The following is a 17368-nucleotide window of genomic DNA, read 5'->3' on the forward strand; positions in this document are numbered from 1 at the left end:
TTCAATTACTCATCAATACTGATATTATCTTGCCCACGTTTTTTCAGTTATTATTGTTGTTGATGTGACCTGTCTAGGGTGTACCCCTGCCTTCCACCCGAGAGAGAGCTGGGATAGGCTCCAGCGGATCCCCGTGACCCTGAACAGGAAAAGCGGGTATAGAAGATGGATGGATGGATGGATTGTTGTTGATGTTATTAATATTATTTTGTTTATTTAATTTTATGTTTTGTAAAAATCTCTGCAATGCAAATATATGACGATACACTGTGTATGACATTATACAATTATAAAATTCTGTTGACTATACAAGAGATGATTTGGATGAAATAAATGTCATCTAGACTGTCTTACATTATTTGATCAGTTAAAATGAAGAATAACACTATCTGTACCATTCCATACATGTAATGACCAACCAGTGAGTATCATATATGCAAATCTGGTCTGTGCTGCTTTTGTATGAAAAAGGCAGGAAAATTGCAAATCCTTCAAAAACAAAGCAAATAATTTGTATATATTTATTTTGTGTGTATTGTATTTATTTAAGAGCCACACTATTTCTATAAACATATAACACAATCATTCAGAGCTTTTCCTCTGAAAACATTTCAACCTGGAAAACTGATATAACTAAAATTTATCATGATGTTATTAGTTTCACATGTGCTTTTCCTATGGCAGCAACTAAAATGTCTGCAGTGAGAAATATCTGCTGTTTTTGCTGACTGGATTTCTTTTTTTAACATTCACTGCAAACTTTTGTTTCAAACAGATAGTCCAAGATTTAATGTGAAACGAACAAACCCCAACATATGTGTACTGGTGCAGTCATGGGAGTCAGAGGCCAATTTATCCCCAAATATCTAAAAAGAAAGAAAGAAAGAAAGAAAATCCTGTTTTGAGAGAAGAGAGTGGTTTAAAAAGACATATGGACATTGGATTTATACATTTACTATTCGATATGAAAAGGTTATTTAAAACTAGCCGGTAGGTCATTTGTACCACTGACTTCATTTCCAGTTTTATTGAAAACCTTCCCTCTTTGTGTGGCCAGTCAAGTCTGTAGATGGCAGTATCAAGTTATCAGCAGCCCGCTCTCCTCAAACCGTCCGGATCCCCAGAAAACCCGGAGCACCCTCACACGCTGTGCGTTAATGCTACATGTTTTACGGTAATGCGTCTGACCAAGAGGACAACACGCTTTTCTTTAATTAAATTAACATAATTTTTGGTAAATTAAAGTCGTGTTTTAAATATATGTATATTCGCTGATTCCTCCGCTAAATCCAGGTCACTGCAGGTGAACCAGTCCGGGATTTGAGAGTCACCCGCCGGGTCTCAACCGTCGCTGTGTGTCGCTCCGGGAGGAGAGGCGGGTAAAGATGTAAACACGGACCATCCTCATGGAGACTTTTGTTTCTGCTGCTTTCACGTCAACAGTAGAGCTGCTTCATTTGCCTTCGCTGTCGTTTTCATGCCTCTGTCGTGTGTTTTGGTATTAAACCAGCTAACTGCGCTTTAGCTACATAGACTAGTTAACCAGCTAGTGCTAGAGCTGGGGGCAGCTAACTAACATTAGCACAGGCGGCTATTTAACGCACACATGGTAAGATTGGCTTAAAACTACTTAGCTATCGTTGCTGCCTATCGTATCCTGATGTATCTTGATGGAGGACTACGACGGGTTTGTGCAGCATCGTCTTTCCCATCTGAGGAGAGGAGAGGAGGAGGAACAACACAGCAAAGCTTCACCTGCATCCTCTCTCATTCGCTTCCATGGACGGCCCATCCTCCCTCCCCTGGTCAGAGCTCCGCTAATCTTGTTGTCTGTTTAGGCCTTTCTGTTAAAATCCTCATAACTAGTGGTTTTGATCTCAGCTAAGACACCCAAAGAAGACGATTAGATGAGATGTACCACTCTGCTGTCTGTGCTGGGTATTTACTGTAGTTACTGTCATGCTCTCCCTGTTTTGTGACCTAATTATGAATTGACACTTTAATTAGTTTTATTTGATATTTTAAGATTTTCATAGACATCAGCTATATTAATTATTTTATTATTCACAGGTACATGCCACACATTATTATGACTTGTTTTTTCCCCGTTCACTTCCGGTCAGTTGTGTAGTTAATCTGCTGTGTTTTAGAGCAATTTGAATAAGTCCTGTGGCTCTCTGGGAATTTGTGGCGTGTGTCTGTTTATTTAAATTTTGTAAATCAAGCAATTAATCAATTAAATACAAACCAGAACATAATTACTGATGATGAAAATAATATTTAGTTGCACCCCTCATGGGTGTTGCACAACCATGACATCCTACGCATGCTTTCTGATGATAACAGCTCTCAGGGGAGCAGAGAGAAGAGATGCAGAGGCACAGAGAAGCAGCACAGAAAGCTGCTGCCCATAGAAAGCTGAAGGATGATCCCAGAATGGCCTATGTGCAAGCTATTCTGCACAGTGTTCAGGTAATTTAATTCCTGACTTTTCGGCTCTCCTCCTGGTACACAGAGTGTGTACTTCTATATGCATTCCTACACCACAAGAGCATATTTGACAATTTAATTATTTCTTTTCCCCATAACTTTTAGCTGCGAAAGACACCGACACTGGAGGAGTTACTTCAAGAGTCAGACATTAATGCAAAATCTTCTTATTCCTCTAACACCTCCACTGGAGCAGTGTCACAGAGTAATTTCTTTGTTTCAACAAAGGATAATCTGTCACTCTCCCCACCACCTGTAAGGAAAGGAAATGATGATGCTTCTCTCCCTCTGTTGACACCAACAACGTATAGTGCCTTTTTCACTTCTAATCTGACACCTCCGCTCTCTGAAGAATGCCTTATTGACCAACATGACAGCCAACATGGACCACAGCCAAGTTCACTTAATGGTGCGAGCCACCATTCAGTATCCTCAGGTTACGTGGCCTATGAGAGTGTCGAAAACACCATCACTGTTTCTGGAAAGACTGATTTAGCAAGCAAAAGCCATGGCTTTGGCTCCTTAGAGGGAGTTTATAACATGGCTAGCTTTTTCCTTCACAACACCTCAAACACAATTGCTAAAATGCCAGATATTATTAGCTACCCCCCCATAGATGGAGAGGAATTAGAGAGGAGTGGACTGGAGTCATCCTTTTGTAATAACGTTTTGACAGTAAAAGACATCTGCTGCACCCCGTTTGAGAAGGATTCAGTCACATCTGATGATTTACTAGCAGAAACATCTGAAAGCAGTCATCTAGACAGCTCAAAACATAAAGATAACCCTCCCTTTACTACAGTATTTGACCTTGACAAAGATCAGAATTTTGATAGTAGAACTGAGGGCTCAGTTTCCTCATTAGAAAACAGTCCAGAAATATCACAGACATTAAGTACTCATCACAGTCCAACAACAGAAGTGCAAATTCAGCATAAGCACACAGAAACAGAGGTAGCAGACAGCCATGTAGATGAAGCAGAGCCATCTGAGGAGCCTTATCGTCTGAGCCTCCAGGCCTTGCTGAAGAAATCTCAGGAGTATCGACGGCGCCAGCGGATGCTTAGGAACCAAGCCAAAAACACTAAAATCCAGGAGACAACCCAAGAACAACCAAGAGCAAGGGCGGAGGAGCAGAGCCTCTCAGATAAGGAGAATGACGAGTCCTGTTCCAAGGGGACTGTGATTGCAGAGGGGAAGAAAACGAAAGAGAGGAGGCGCACTTTAATCCTGACAATGGAAGCGTCAACAAAGAAATCCTGGGAAAATGAGAGAACGGTCGAGAGTGAGTCTTTTGGCAAAAAGACAAATGCTAAATCTGAAAGCATGCATTTAACACAAGACGAGAATGCTAAAGAAATGACGAGTGGTGATGAAGACACAACCTTAAAAAATAATAAGCTGAACAGTTCGGAAGATGTCATAACAGAGCCTAAACAGATCAACACCCTCATCCAGCACCCCCTATCCACATCAACAGAGACCTTCCCGGACCAGGGAGCTTTTTACTTGAACACCTATCCCACTTATTTATGTAAGGGTTTGGAGAAGTATCACTCTATCCCAGTGCCTAATTTCTCTAGGAGTCCTGTTCGCTGCAAAAGCAGTATCAAAGATGGAAGAGCTGTTAGTGGGGCAGAGACCTCAGTGGGGAAAGTTGTAGTTAATACCTGTTCAAACAAAGACCACAAGGCTGAAGAAAAAAGTCATCGAAACAGTCACACAGCAGTTTTCTCCGCTGTGAATCTCATTGTTGAGGGTGATGTAACAAACGTTTTAGCCAAGAGTACACAGCACATTGATCAGCTTGAGTCCAGCCTGTCCAGTCTAAAGGTACTGATCTCAGACCTGGAGTCCACAGTGAAAGAAAACTTGCAAGAAAATTGCAGCCAAATTAAGCACACCATGCAAGGTGAGTCCGGTTTTAAAGACATCAATCACTCTGAGGAAATTAAAGATGAACAACATATGCAGCTTTTTCAGAGTGATTGCAAATGTGATAGCAAAGATGCAGAGTACATGGAGTGGTCGAGAAGACAATCATCTGACAACTGCAAAAACACACTTGAAGATACAGAACCTGAACCAAGCTTCAGTGACGCAAATGATGTTCCTCTTACAGTACAGGGGAAGGGAACTGAGACAGTTAACACAAGTGAGCTCAGGCTGGTCAAAACCTTAACTACAGAAAGAAAAACGGAAAAGGGGTCAGGAAAAGGAGAAGTAATCAAGAGTTATGCCTGTAAAAAGCAGCAGCCACCTGCTAAACATATCCTCTCTCTAGCACAGCAGATGCGTGTTCCTGATGTATTCCGAAATGTTCCATCTGAAATCACGGTCCAGTGTAATGCCTCGGAGCTTTTGGACACCAGTAGCCATACAGTGGAAAGGAGGAATGAGATGGCTGTGGAAGGTCATGACTCTTCCCGCTCACCGTCTCTTAACCAGTCGTATGATGTGGACACACCGTCAGACCTATGGCTCCTTGAAGGGTCAGGGTCTGACTCGGGCACAAAAGGCCATCTTTTTCAGGGGAAGCATTTGACCCCAGAGAGTGAAGGCGAAGGTCAGGGCGGGGTGTCCAAAGTCAAACGCAGACTGCTTATGCACATGGTAGAAGAGGCACAGGAAAGAAGTGCAGATGTCAGTGGAGGAGTCAGACCCAGCTCCAGCACTCCCAGAGGTAAGGGGTTTTAAAATATGAGCCATAGAGACTTGAGGGTGTTCAGGTTTTCACTCCAGTTACACACACCAGGAAACACTGGAGCTGATTAAACATAAGTTTCCACTTGAGTAGAAACCACAGTGCTGTACAGATTCTAAGAAAATAGAAAAATATGGAATTGATGATATAAATATTACACAAAAAACTCAGCAATAACAGTGAGCATGTGTATGGATTTCATTATTGCTCCTTATTCTGACCATTAGACAGATAATATTCAAGATTGATCAGGATCACAGGCACAAAAAAAAAAAAAGTGTTGCCAGAAGAGAAAACTACCTCAACTCCTGTCGTCTGTGACACATGATTTTAAACCCTTCTGCTGTCAGTTGTTTCCTTGACATCAGTTTATCTTCGTATTTGACAACATTGTTTTTACTGATTTTAGTGGCAGCCCGGTGGTATGAAGGCCATGGCCATAATAAGGACAAGCAAGAGCAACTAAAACAGGCTCATGCTGCTCAGGTCAGAGCCCTGCAAGATGAACACAGGAGACAACAAGAGGAGCTGCTCCAGGTGAGACAGTGGGGAAGACACTTTGGTATCAGTAGGTGAATAATTAGATGTTAGTGAAATGATAGCTCTGAGACTAAACAAACACAACAAACCTGACTTTTAGCTGAAAAAACAGGTGTAATCCTGTCACCTGTGCATTCAGTAACACATCATGTTCACAGCTATAATTAGTTTCTAACAAGTACACAATTTACTCTTGTTTAGCTGAAACTAGTATATTGGGAAATATATATATCTGAATATGTATATATGTATTTATATGTATCTCATTTTTTAGTGAGAGTATATTGAGAGCTGTTTTTTAAGAATAATGGCAGTATACAAGCAGGTTTGGGTCTGAATACCATAGCCAGTGAAGAGCATTTGGACGGTTTGTGTTTATGGGATTTTTATAGATAATTAGTCTTATCTTGTGAATTTTTCTCTTGATTTGCAAATTAGAGGTTTAGTGTTGTTTTCTTTGAGTGTCAAAACAACATAAAATATCATGGGAAAATGAAGGCAAACTTGAAATAACATATTTATCAACCACCAGGCATTTAACTTTGAATATGGCTGATACACAGTCACGGATATTTCCTCCATCCCATTGGTCCGCGTCTTGCATTAGATTGCATCACGTATTGCTGTACAGATCTAGCACTACGTAATTCCTGTACAGCTGCCATAATTCCCTCCGCCAAGGTTTTTGACTCCACCCAAAGTCACCTATTTAAAATTAAGAATTAATGTCTGGCCCAGTGTTTTAATCTTTTTTAAAACAATATCTAACCAGTTTATTAAGCAGTGATATAACATTGACCCTAAATGTTATTTTTGAAATTCAAAGCAGACCTCTGAAAGGTTCTGGCACTGTGAGCACACACACATGCTGCGGACCTACCTGTTAGAGTGTGTTTCTGGAGACCTGGGTCGTGGGCAGACTACAGACATCTGCTCATTACAATAGACCTTCAGACTCTCCCCAGTATTAAAGCACAAACACACACACACACACACACACACACACACACACAGGAATTCTACCATAAATGTTCATTACATCCCTAAGAGACAAGCTGGCATGGTCGCTTGTTTCTGTGTGTGTGCATGCAAGACTTCAAGGACTCCTGCTGTTCTCTGGCAGCCAGTTCTTGTTTCTTCATCTTGTGCCTGCATTTGTTCTTGGCCAGTGTCCTTGCCCTATTAATCACAGTCTCTGTTTAATTTATGTATCCTTAATATCAATATAATTAACATAAGTTGTTTAATAAAAAGACTTCTTCTTGCCTCCCCTCTGTCCTTCCATCATTTCTGATGTGATGAGAGAGTGAGCTGGCTGGACGCTGGTACAGGGAGGAGGGGCTGAGGGAATTGACACAGAAAAGGAAAGGATAATTTGTTTAATTCATGAGCATCTGTGGTTAAGTGCCAGATCGTCCTGCCGAGTGCCACTGCTAATGGTCCCTTCTCTTGCTCTCCCACCCCCCATCCGTCTCTTTGCTTTGTCTCATACCTCCTCCGACGTCGCTGTTACTCTCTGGCTGTATTAATTTTCTCCATCTCTCCTGTCTCATCATCACCCTCCTTCTCCTCTGCTCCCTCTTCTCATCTCTCTTGCCTCTGTGCCCCATCTCTCCCCTTCTGTCTCTTTCTCTCTACCCTCAATTAATTTCTTCCTCCTGCCTCATTTGCTGTCCTTTCCAATTCAATATTTTCCAACCTTGCCTGCTCCCAAATGCACGCACGCATGCTTGCGCACACACACACACACACACACACACACACACCTTCTCTCCTTATTCCTTCCCTCCTCCCTTGCATCTCTCCTGTTTGTCTCTCTCTCTGTCTGTTTCTCTTTCTCTCTCTCTTTCTTTCAGGCGTTAGCAGTGCGTTACCATCTCCTCCAGAGCGTGTCCTTCCCCTGCTCCATGTCAGCCTCACGTCTCGGGGACACATTGACCTTTTCTACCCTCTCTCAGGTACTACCATCACATTGGTTCACTGATGTCAGAGATGCGAAAACTTGTCTTGCTTATCCTTCTATCCAGAGGATTTTTATTCGCCAGTTGGCTGCCACACTCGGGTGAAACGTACTTCCCCCTCGATGTCTTATTCCTCAATAGTAACCCTGTCATCTGGTACTGCTCTCTGTTATGTACTGCAGTATAACAGCTCAGCTTCAGTTAAAATACAGATGTTCAATAAACAATCCCCTATTAATGCAACAGCTTTAGAATCAACAAGTGAGTGACAGCACATCAGCCGCTTATTATTCTTGTTATTATTCTCTATTATAATGATGAGCTGTGAGTCCACTTGCGTTGATGCTCTAAACAGATGCCAACCAGAAGACCTTGAGAGTCTGTGTGGGAAATTAATTGGTTGTCATTGATGGAATTAGCATTCTCCTCTGCCTTCCCCTCTGGTCCTCATTATTCACCCCTATCATCACTCCTCTCCTCTTCCTCAGCCCTCCAGCCCTCTATCGGAGCACTACCGCCCCCTGCTGTTAGCAGCTGTGAAGGGTTTTCTAACACGCAGGCTGCTGAGGACTGAGAGAGTGGCACAGCTGGTGCGCACCATCAGGGTGAGTAGAGGCAACGGTGTCTCCAGCACCAATCTGTGTTGTCATAAAATGAACAAACATTGTATGTATGTGTATGTGTTTGTAGGACACACAGCAGTTCTTGCAAGCCTTCCAGGAGCAGAGCCCCAGCAGAGGGGAGCTCTCGAGCAGACAGGACCTCTTACTGCAGGAGAGAGTCACTCTGCAGGTAGGAAGGCAAACACGTTGTAAAACATCTGTTATCCTCTCTCTCTTCTTCACTGTCAGCTGAGCAATTATTCCCTCCATTAGCACTTACCACAGCAGATACCATGCATTCATTGAAGCCGTCATCTGTTTTGTAATTGTTTGCTCCTCCAGCTGCGCGCTGCACGTTATGAGGTCTACGATATATTCTTCAGCCTGTCAGCCAGAGAGAGGATGCAGCTGATCAGCTGGGACAGAGAGCTGGCTAGAGAGAGAGAGCTCAGACAACAGGTAACCTTTTCAGAAGCACTGGCTAAAATGAACAAAAGCATACATGATGGGAGGAGTGGTGGGTTCCCAATATAGATAAGGAAACAGTTTCAAAGACTTCCAAAAATAGACACTATCAAAGTTATAAAGTGGGAAAATCAGTGCAATATAGCGATTGTGAACATCTGGGACACTATTAGTCTTTAATTTCAGCAGTTACGATCCAGTTCTAATCATTCAACATCCAAGTACTGTTAATACACTACATGTTAGCCATATAGTACTCTAACATATAGAGGGTAGAACCAAGGTTAATCTCTTCTGTCCTTACATGTCCATGCTTGTGCTTGATTGTGCTGTAGAGCGGACACACAGGCCACCCAAGAAGAAAAAGTTCTCTGTCAGCTGCAACACAAAAATCACTGGAGAGGAAGAGAGGACTAATGTAAGTTTTTACAGGATCTTTTCTGTTTGCATTAAAGCTGTGAATGGCACAATAAAGTGACAGCCTAACCTATGAAAATATGAACAAGCTTTATTAGTGGATAACATATTTATTTCATATAGTTTTATGAAATAAAATTCTTGATGGGACATTTTTCAGAGGTTACTGCTACAGCGAAGGCAGCTTAATTTTTAATGAAGTGAAAGTCTTGCACCAAATGCAAAGAAGATCTTTATTTTTTTGTTGGCAGTACCTTTGTCCAAACTAGTCATCTCCTCCCTGCAGGATACAGAAAAAAGCAACAGAGAGACACCGGGGAGTAGAGAAGAGGACTGGACAAAATACTGGATTCTCTGCTGAGCAACCACTGGAAGCCAAACGAGGACAGTTCAGAGCAAATCCTCAGAGGATTCCCAAGAACACTTACTCCACTAGACCCCGATGACACTTTCCTAATTGGCCCCAGTGAGGATTCCTAATAAGGCCTCTAGTGATTACATGAATATTGTATAACTAATCATCTGAGAGTTTCCACATCTAAAATCCAAATCTGACACAAAGTACGGCCAGTTGCTGAGTAATATATTATTATTTTTTTTATATCTAGAGCACTGTGGAGTCTTTAAAAACTTTCAGACCAAAACATATAATATTATAGTGACTACAGTTCTGCACAGGCTAGTTTCACACTGAGATGATGCTCAGAAGTGGAGATAAAACATCGCTGGCCTGTCTACAACACCAGATTTTTTTCACCGCCTTCATTGTTTTCATGTTGAAGGTGATAGTGGGTAAAACGATGAGTTGGCGGAACAACACTTCAGCTGCACCTTTAAAGCTTCATGCACTGCAGCTGAAAGATACATACTGTTTTTTTTACACCACCACAGGAAAAGCTCAGGTGTAATGAAAAATATTAGTGATAAGTCAGTAGTTCACAGGGTGAAGTTTGTGAGCTGATTAGCATACAAGATTATAGTTTTCTTCTTTGTGAAACCAGTTGGAGTGCAGCCATGTTAGTTATTACTCCTGTAGTTAGGCTATGCCGTGTTAAACTGTGAGAAAGTTCTCTGTAAACCAGATAGTTGAGCATTTTGCATTTCATGGTTTTTCCTTAACGTTAAATCTCTTCTTTGTGGGGTGGGCTTCAGAGTCCAATTATTCAGTTCCTTCGTGTTTCATGTACCTGGTTCAATGACATGAAGAACAGATGTATCAGCACATATTATACTCGCCTACATCAAGTTTAATATCCAGCGCCAGGTCTTAGCGTAAAACTTGAATTGTGTGTTACTCCAAAGTGTTGCCTTACATATTGTCCTGTAGAGTATTGGGATAACAGCCAAAAGCCATGTAAACCGTTGCATTTTATTATTCCTGTGGACCTTTTTATATATTATTTATTTATATACGGTTTGTAATAAATGTTTGTTAATATTTCAGTCTTGTTGTGTGGCCTTTTTCTGAAAACTGCACCTCGCGTTTTAACAGCTACAGCCTCCCAGCTGTAGGCGGCGCTGCTGGCTGTTTTCTCTCAGCTTATCTCGGCAACTTCCGCCCCGGCTGCTGGTCACTGGCGCTATGAGCTTTGTTTTGAACCGGAGGCTGCTGACTGCTCAGGTGATTTAAGAGGATGGCCGAGGAGGCAGAGCTCGGTGTTTCTGCACGGGCGGAGAGAAAAGCGTTAGAAAAGGACAAAATACTGCAACGGGAAAGGGAGAGGCGGATCGTCAGACTGGTAGGACGCCTGAACAGCACCTTTACTTTCTTCTGCCGAGCTAACCGGCTAAAATAGCAGCTAACTGTTTTGTTTTTTTGCCGGTGAGCCTGACCGGAGTTTTTCTCCTTTTGCTAACAAAAGGTTGGACGGCTCCTGAAGAAACCAGAGGCCGAGCGGTCAGAGGAGGAGGCCGCAGTGTTGCAGCTGCACAGAGACACCGCGGAGGAGCTGTGCAAGAGACAGGTCCGCAGAAATGTGCTGAAGAGGAAGCAGGAGGAGGTGAGCCTGTCGGGCCGGGCGGCTTTAGCTGACTGTTCGCCTTTTACACTGAAATGCAGAAGCGGCGATTTGACTGATCGATAGTATTCATGTTTGTCTTGTTAGCAAGATATGTGTTGCATGGGTTGTCTTCCAGTTTTGTTCCTGATAGGAGCAGCGTCCGTCTAAAATAAAGCTGCCATCATTAAGGCCATCATCCCATTTGTAGACGTAATGTGCACAGGAAAGTAAACAGTAATTTATCTTGGACGAGATAATCTGTTTGTTTTATTGATATTTTGGCCTGAAAGTGACTGAAGAGGAAAGCTGCTCACTATTGGTGTATGATGTTAGATTATTAAAAGAAAGGAAGGCGCCTACACCATCCAAAACAAGACCAGTGTGTATGAACTACATACTGGTGTCTCAGGGTTAAACCATCACACATAGGTAGACAATTACACTTACAGCCAACATTTACATGAAATAAAGTGATTTTTTTTTTTTTTTTTTTTTTTTTTGTGTGTGTGGCTACACTCCATGTTTGATCACTGTCAGGTCATCCTGTGTGGTTTTACATTTTAGTGATTATCCTTTATTTCCTGTACACATTCTAGTTTGATGGAGGTTAATGGAGAAAAGCTGTTGTTTAAACTACTAAAATAATATTTTAAAAATTACAAATAAATGTACGTCACTCGTGGTTCCTATTGCACTGGAAAAGTACCTACTTTGGAACATTCTCCCTCATCGCATCCGGTCGTCTCCGGACTTATCAACTTTTAAATCATCACTCAAAACATATCTGTTCCGTATAGCGTTTTCCACCTAACTGTCTTAACTTCTCAAAGCAGCCCGTGATGTTCTACCACCCTCTGCCTATTTCATATTGTCTCATATTGTTTCATATTTGTTGTTCTGTCATCTGGGTTTCTGTGTTTCAATTTACTTTTACTGTACATCGCCCACTTCCTAGATACTCCACACTTTTGCCTTTACATTCTCTCCCTCTGTTTATGCATTGTTGTTATTGTTGTTTTAATGCACTCTATGTATTTCATGCTGTATGCTTCCTTTTCTCTCTGTAAGGTGACCTTGAGAGTTTGAAAGGCGCCATGAAATAAAATGTATTATTATTATTACTTCGAAGTAGGACTTAAAAAGTTCCCCAGAACAGTGTTTCAAGAACTATTATAGTTTTCTGTTCCTGCTCTGAGGACACACTAAAAGACTACTGCAATAGTGTTGAGAAAACCTTTCTGAATAATATTTGTTATCCATTGTAGAAACAATGCCATGAGTGTGTTCAGCTGTTATACAGTTGTGCTCATGAATTTAAACACTCCTGTTGGGCACAGTTTAAGAAATGCTGCCCTTTTTTTTGGAAAATACAGCTGTGCATGCAGAACCTGTGTCTTTTTAAAATCATAATGACAACTGCAATTACTAAAGATACTATCTGACCACTTACCATATGAAGAGGAGTGTGATCAATTATAGCTTTTTAAAATGGCCAGCATTTCCAGGGTATGAAAGTTAGTAGCAGAACTGTATCTGCAAAAGGTGGCTACTTTTTCAAAAATTTAGATTAAATTTTCTTTAAACAATTACATTATTAATTGTTATGTTCAATTTCTTATTTGTTCTATGCTTTAATTTCAGAGTAGGCCTACATTCAAACACTGAACTGCTTAAATTTCAATTAAAAAGTCTGGTAGTCTATGAAAAAGTTTCTCTGGTACACAAGCACCTATAATTATGCTTTTAGTTTTTCTAAATACATGGTACAAGTTGTGATAGATAAGATGATGAAAACCTGTTGTAGGTGTCTGTAGTGTGTCATATTACATGCTAACATTTTTCTGTTACAATCTGCAGGTATTTGATGATGCTGATGAGCTGAAATGTAAAGTCAGGCAACTGGCCGTAGCAGTCAAACAAGCAAAACACTTGGTAGTTTACACTGGAGCTGGGATCAGTACGGTGCGCCAAACTCTACATCTCCACTTTTCTTGTCTTCTTCAGACTCTCACAGGACTCATGCCATGTTTTTCTTTTTCAGGCAGCTTCTATTCCAGACTATAGGGGTCCTAATGGGGTGTGGACACAGCTACAAAAGGGCCGCACAGTCAGGTCAGATATGTAGGTTCTGCTGTGACGTGATATTATCTGCATAATTTTGCCAAGGTGAATTAAACTCCTTCTGTTTGTTTTTCTTTACAAACAGTTCATCTGACCTGAGTAAAGCAGAGCCGACCCTTACGCACATGTGTATTAAGATGCTTCACAAAGAAAATATGGTATGCAGCACCTAGATGTATAACTTATACTGGCATTATTTCTATTGGTATTTATGGTTTTAATGGTTTTTACAGTATATATGGGTGTGTATGTTTCTCTCAAGGTGAAGCATGTTGTATCTCAGAACTGTGATGGGCTTCACCTGCGGAGTGGTCTGCCTAGAAGTGCCCTGTCTGAGCTCCATGGAAACATGTTTATTGAGGTGAAACAAACGTTTTCCTTTTTTCCTCACAGTTGTCCTTAGCTTTTTTTTACCCCCATCTAATCACTCCAAAATGAAAGATTTCTACCCCCTATAAAGTCGAGAAATTTTTGGACAGAATTTGCAGTCTTGTCTTTAAAAAGAAAAGTTTGGCAAGCATTTGAAGCTGCTAAAGGCAACAGTTTGGAACAGAAATCTTACAGATCCAGGCATGTTTGTGATGCATCAGTACTGGCTGTATAGAGTCTGACACTTTTTTAAGCCTTTATCTGCTGTGATTCCACAACCTGCCAAAAACATCTCATCAAGCTCAGAAAACAACTTCACAGCATTTAGTGACAGGCTGAGCTGTTTCTTTGCATCTATGCAATTAGTAATTCTTCAGTGCATTACATCTTGGGAGTGCTGTTCATTGATTTTGCGATTTCCTGTTTTGTTCATTCTGGAAATGAAGAAAGGCCAAATTGTGACTAAAACATTCATGCCACAACAGATCCTGCCATCACACGTTTAAACAGCTTTTATGATTTTAATGTAGGCCTGGTTTTGGCTGTTTGTTCTTACCATTTACTGGCCCAGAGGAAGGGAAACAAACCTAGGATGAGGCAAATCAGCTCAAAACTTATTATAAATAGGTTATAAAAAGATAGGTGACAGAACTGGATTATCTATGAAAGATTTTTGTGAGTAGTAAAAATTGGACCAAGCTCAACATTCCTGAGGTCTTTTCGAAAGTAAGGTGATTTACCTAACGTTATGGTTTTGGATGCTGGTCCCAGGTGTGTACTTCCTGCTCCCCGGTCAGGGAGTATGTGCGGTTATTTGACGTGACAGAGCGGACATCGCTGCATCGCCACGGGACAGGTCGGAGGTGCAGCCATTGTAGCAGTGAACTCAGGGACACCATAGTGCACTTTGGGGAACGTGGAACCCTGGAACAACCCTTGAACTGGAAAGGAGCTGCAGAGGCTGCCAACATGGCAGATGTTATTCTCTGCTTAGGCTCCAGTCTGAAGGTAGTTTGGTAGTAATACAGTGCACAAATCAATACAATATCCTTTTCCTATAATGCATATAATGTTCTCTTTTTTTTTTTTTTCTAAATTTGAAACATTCATCATCCTCCATTTAATTGTCCTTACCCTGATTATTTTCTTAATTGCATTTGGTAATCAGAAAAAAGTTTTCATCGCACTTTCATAGTCTTGTTTTATTCTGTTTTATACAAATATTATACAGCACACACATTGACATGTCGACTGTTTATATTTTATTATAGAATTTTTGTTTGATGGTTTATTTTCTTATAGCGTCTTCAGTTCTGTGAACTCTGTATGTTACCCATGTAGGTGCTGAAGAAATATGCTTGCCTCTGGTGCATGAACAGACCAGCAAGCAAAAGACCCAAACTCTACATTGTCAACCTCCAGGTACACTTGTTTTTGACATTGTAGGTGAATAGAGTGCAAGTGAATTGGAAAAACATGCTGATGCTCTCCTGGCTGCAAAGTGGATGATTATGTGGTTGTGCTTATGTTCCAGTGGACACCAAAAGATGACCTGGCTGTGCTGAAAATTCACGGCAAGTGTGATGATGTCATGAATCTCCTCATGAAGGAACTGAACTTTCAAATTCCTGTGTATAACAGGTGAGGACTTTCTGAAGTACTTATATCATGATGTACAGAAAAGTAGAAAAGTAATGCCATCGTAGATCAAATTTGTAAATCAGACTCTGCTTAAGACAATGGGTACTAGCAAAACATTTGTACTTACTTAAAATGCTTAAAAACTACTTGTATAATAATATTTAATGAATTATTTTTGCTTTACCTGAATTTTTAAATGTTGTCCCTATGCTCTTATCGCACACAATCACACAAAGAAATTAAAAAAAAATAGACAGACTTTTGCCTCACAGTTCAGCTGTCCTTATGATGTCTCCTCAGGGCAGAGGACCCCATCTTCAGTGTAGCCACACCTCTGCAGCCAGAAGAGCTTGACAGCCACACCCGTGATATCATAGCCACTGATGGACTGCAGGACTGCTCAGCTGACCCTGAGGGGCCAGCAGAAGAAGCCCCAGCTGTGCAGGGTGGGTGGTTTGGACGAGGCTATGGCAAAGGAAGGAAGAAGAAGAAAAAAAGTGCATAATAAAGTGAACTTTATACACTGCATATGTTGTGGTCAAGTAGTAGTAGCAGCTACCAGTGATTAATCCCAGCAAGGGAGTTAATTTTGTCTTATGATGGAGACAAGGACTTTCATCTTTAGGGTGCTGTTAATGTGTATGGGCTGTGATGCTGTTGTGGCTACTATGATATGATTTAGTCACATGCACTGAGTGTGCATGAAGGAAAAAATAATACTAGGTATTCCCTTTATGAAAGGGGCATTTTTTGCCATGAACTGAGTGACTTTTATGCTACAGTTGTCCTTTGTGCTATTATCTTGTGGCAGCTAAGCTGACCTGTGTTAGTCAGAAGTAGCCCAGTATGGCTAGCACACTCAGCAACAAAGGTTCAATGAGAAAACAACAGAATTATCATATTGAGAAATGTATATTTGTATAATTTTACATTTGTGCCCTCTGGGCTTGAAAAGCAGTGGAAAGTGTTTCGTCATTTATGCACAACACCTGCTGTAAGCTTTAATTCAGACAGTCACAACAAATTTCAATTGTGACATGTTTTTTTATGGTAGGTGGGATGAAAAAGCATCAAAATTAAGCCAATCAAAATAAAATCTTGAAATCTGCCCAGTATATGATACTCCCATTTTCAGAACATTAAAAAAGTCATATTTAAAGCCTGCATATAATTGAATGGGCAGAAGATACAGTAATTGGTGCATTAGTCTTAGATAATGTATATAACAGTGAGCAGTGTTATCTGACAAATATGAGCAGAATACCAAAGGTCAATAACTGGATTCTGTAGTACCATTTTTTACTGAAGAGATTTACCAAGATTCAGGAGGTCCAATTTTTTTTTTTCATGTATTACTTAGGCGAAATGATATATTTGTAGTCTTATTCAGTCATTGTTGAATGTACCTTTTCCAAAAGAGCTTATCTGCATCATTTTCTACCTTAAAGTATTTTTTAAACTCACAACTCATCTTCAATCTGCTGTCTTCCATCCTCAGGTTCACACGACACACAGTACAGCTACTACTGTACCTTGGTTTACTGTAGTTTCTGAATTTGTTTACATATTTATCTCCTTTGTTTACAGCAGTGTAATTTTGCTCAGTTTGTGTCATGTTAACTTACTGTTTACCTTCTTAATGGGAAACAACCAAATAGTTGTTCCCATGAATTTGTCTCAGGAATGTCCAGTGGTATTAATGATTATATCCTGTACTATACAGAGTCTGAAAGGACAGACTAGCCATAATAAGCTGGTGTTCAGCATTCCTAACACTCAAACCAGATATGAACCTGAATGTGAAGACCCATTATTTGTCTCTGTATCTAGCAAAGGAAGTTATACTTGTGAGACAATAAAGTCTTTATCGTTTTGTTTGGCTTCATAGTCTGTGTTTTGGTGACACTGACCTATGCTTTACTTGGTGAATTCACATCACTATTATTACACTTAAGCTATCTAGTGTTGAATCAGTCCTTAAAGAGATGAGTCACTCAAGGCATGATGGTGTGAGTGGATTATCATTGGTGGACAAATACTGATAATACTGTGTAACTG

General features: G+C 40.7%; 2 protein-coding genes across 3 annotated transcripts; both read left to right on the forward strand.

Moving 5' to 3' along the window:
• The first annotated feature begins 1086 nt into the window (after positions 1–1086).
• On the forward strand, positions 1087–10622 carry cp110 (centriolar coiled-coil protein 110). Of its 2 annotated transcripts, XM_026303765.1 has the most exons (11): positions 1088–1174; positions 1294–1805; positions 2347–2472; positions 2596–5173; positions 5604–5731; positions 7591–7692; positions 8184–8300; positions 8386–8487; positions 8640–8756; positions 9098–9180; positions 9466–10622. In XM_026303765.1, exons 2-11 carry the CDS (start codon positions 1671–1673, stop codon positions 9623–9625), a joined length of 3648 nt encoding a protein of 1215 aa, XP_026159550.1. In that variant the 5' UTR covers positions 1088–1174; positions 1294–1670; the 3' UTR covers positions 9626–10622. The 2 variants fall into 2 exon arrangements, with proteins under 2 accessions (XP_026159551.1, XP_026159550.1); XM_026303766.1 differs by lacking the exon at positions 7591–7692 and having other exon boundaries at positions 1087–1174.
• A 127-nt stretch (positions 10623–10749) lies between these two features.
• sirt7 (sirtuin 7) lies at positions 10750–17184 on the forward strand. Its single transcript, XM_026304410.1, has 10 exons — positions 10750–10918; positions 11042–11179; positions 13037–13141; positions 13221–13291; positions 13386–13458; positions 13563–13661; positions 14441–14677; positions 15011–15091; positions 15204–15310; positions 15611–17184. Exons 1-10 carry the CDS (start codon positions 10814–10816, stop codon positions 15813–15815), a joined length of 1221 nt encoding a protein of 406 aa, XP_026160195.1. The 5' UTR covers positions 10750–10813; the 3' UTR covers positions 15816–17184.
• The last annotated feature ends 184 nt before the right edge of the window (positions 17185–17368 follow it).

Source organism: Mastacembelus armatus, chromosome 1 (genome assembly GCF_900324485.2).
Source record: "Mastacembelus armatus chromosome 1, fMasArm1.2, whole genome shotgun sequence".
Classification (NCBI taxonomy): Eukaryota; Metazoa; Chordata; class Actinopteri; order Synbranchiformes; family Mastacembelidae; genus Mastacembelus; species Mastacembelus armatus.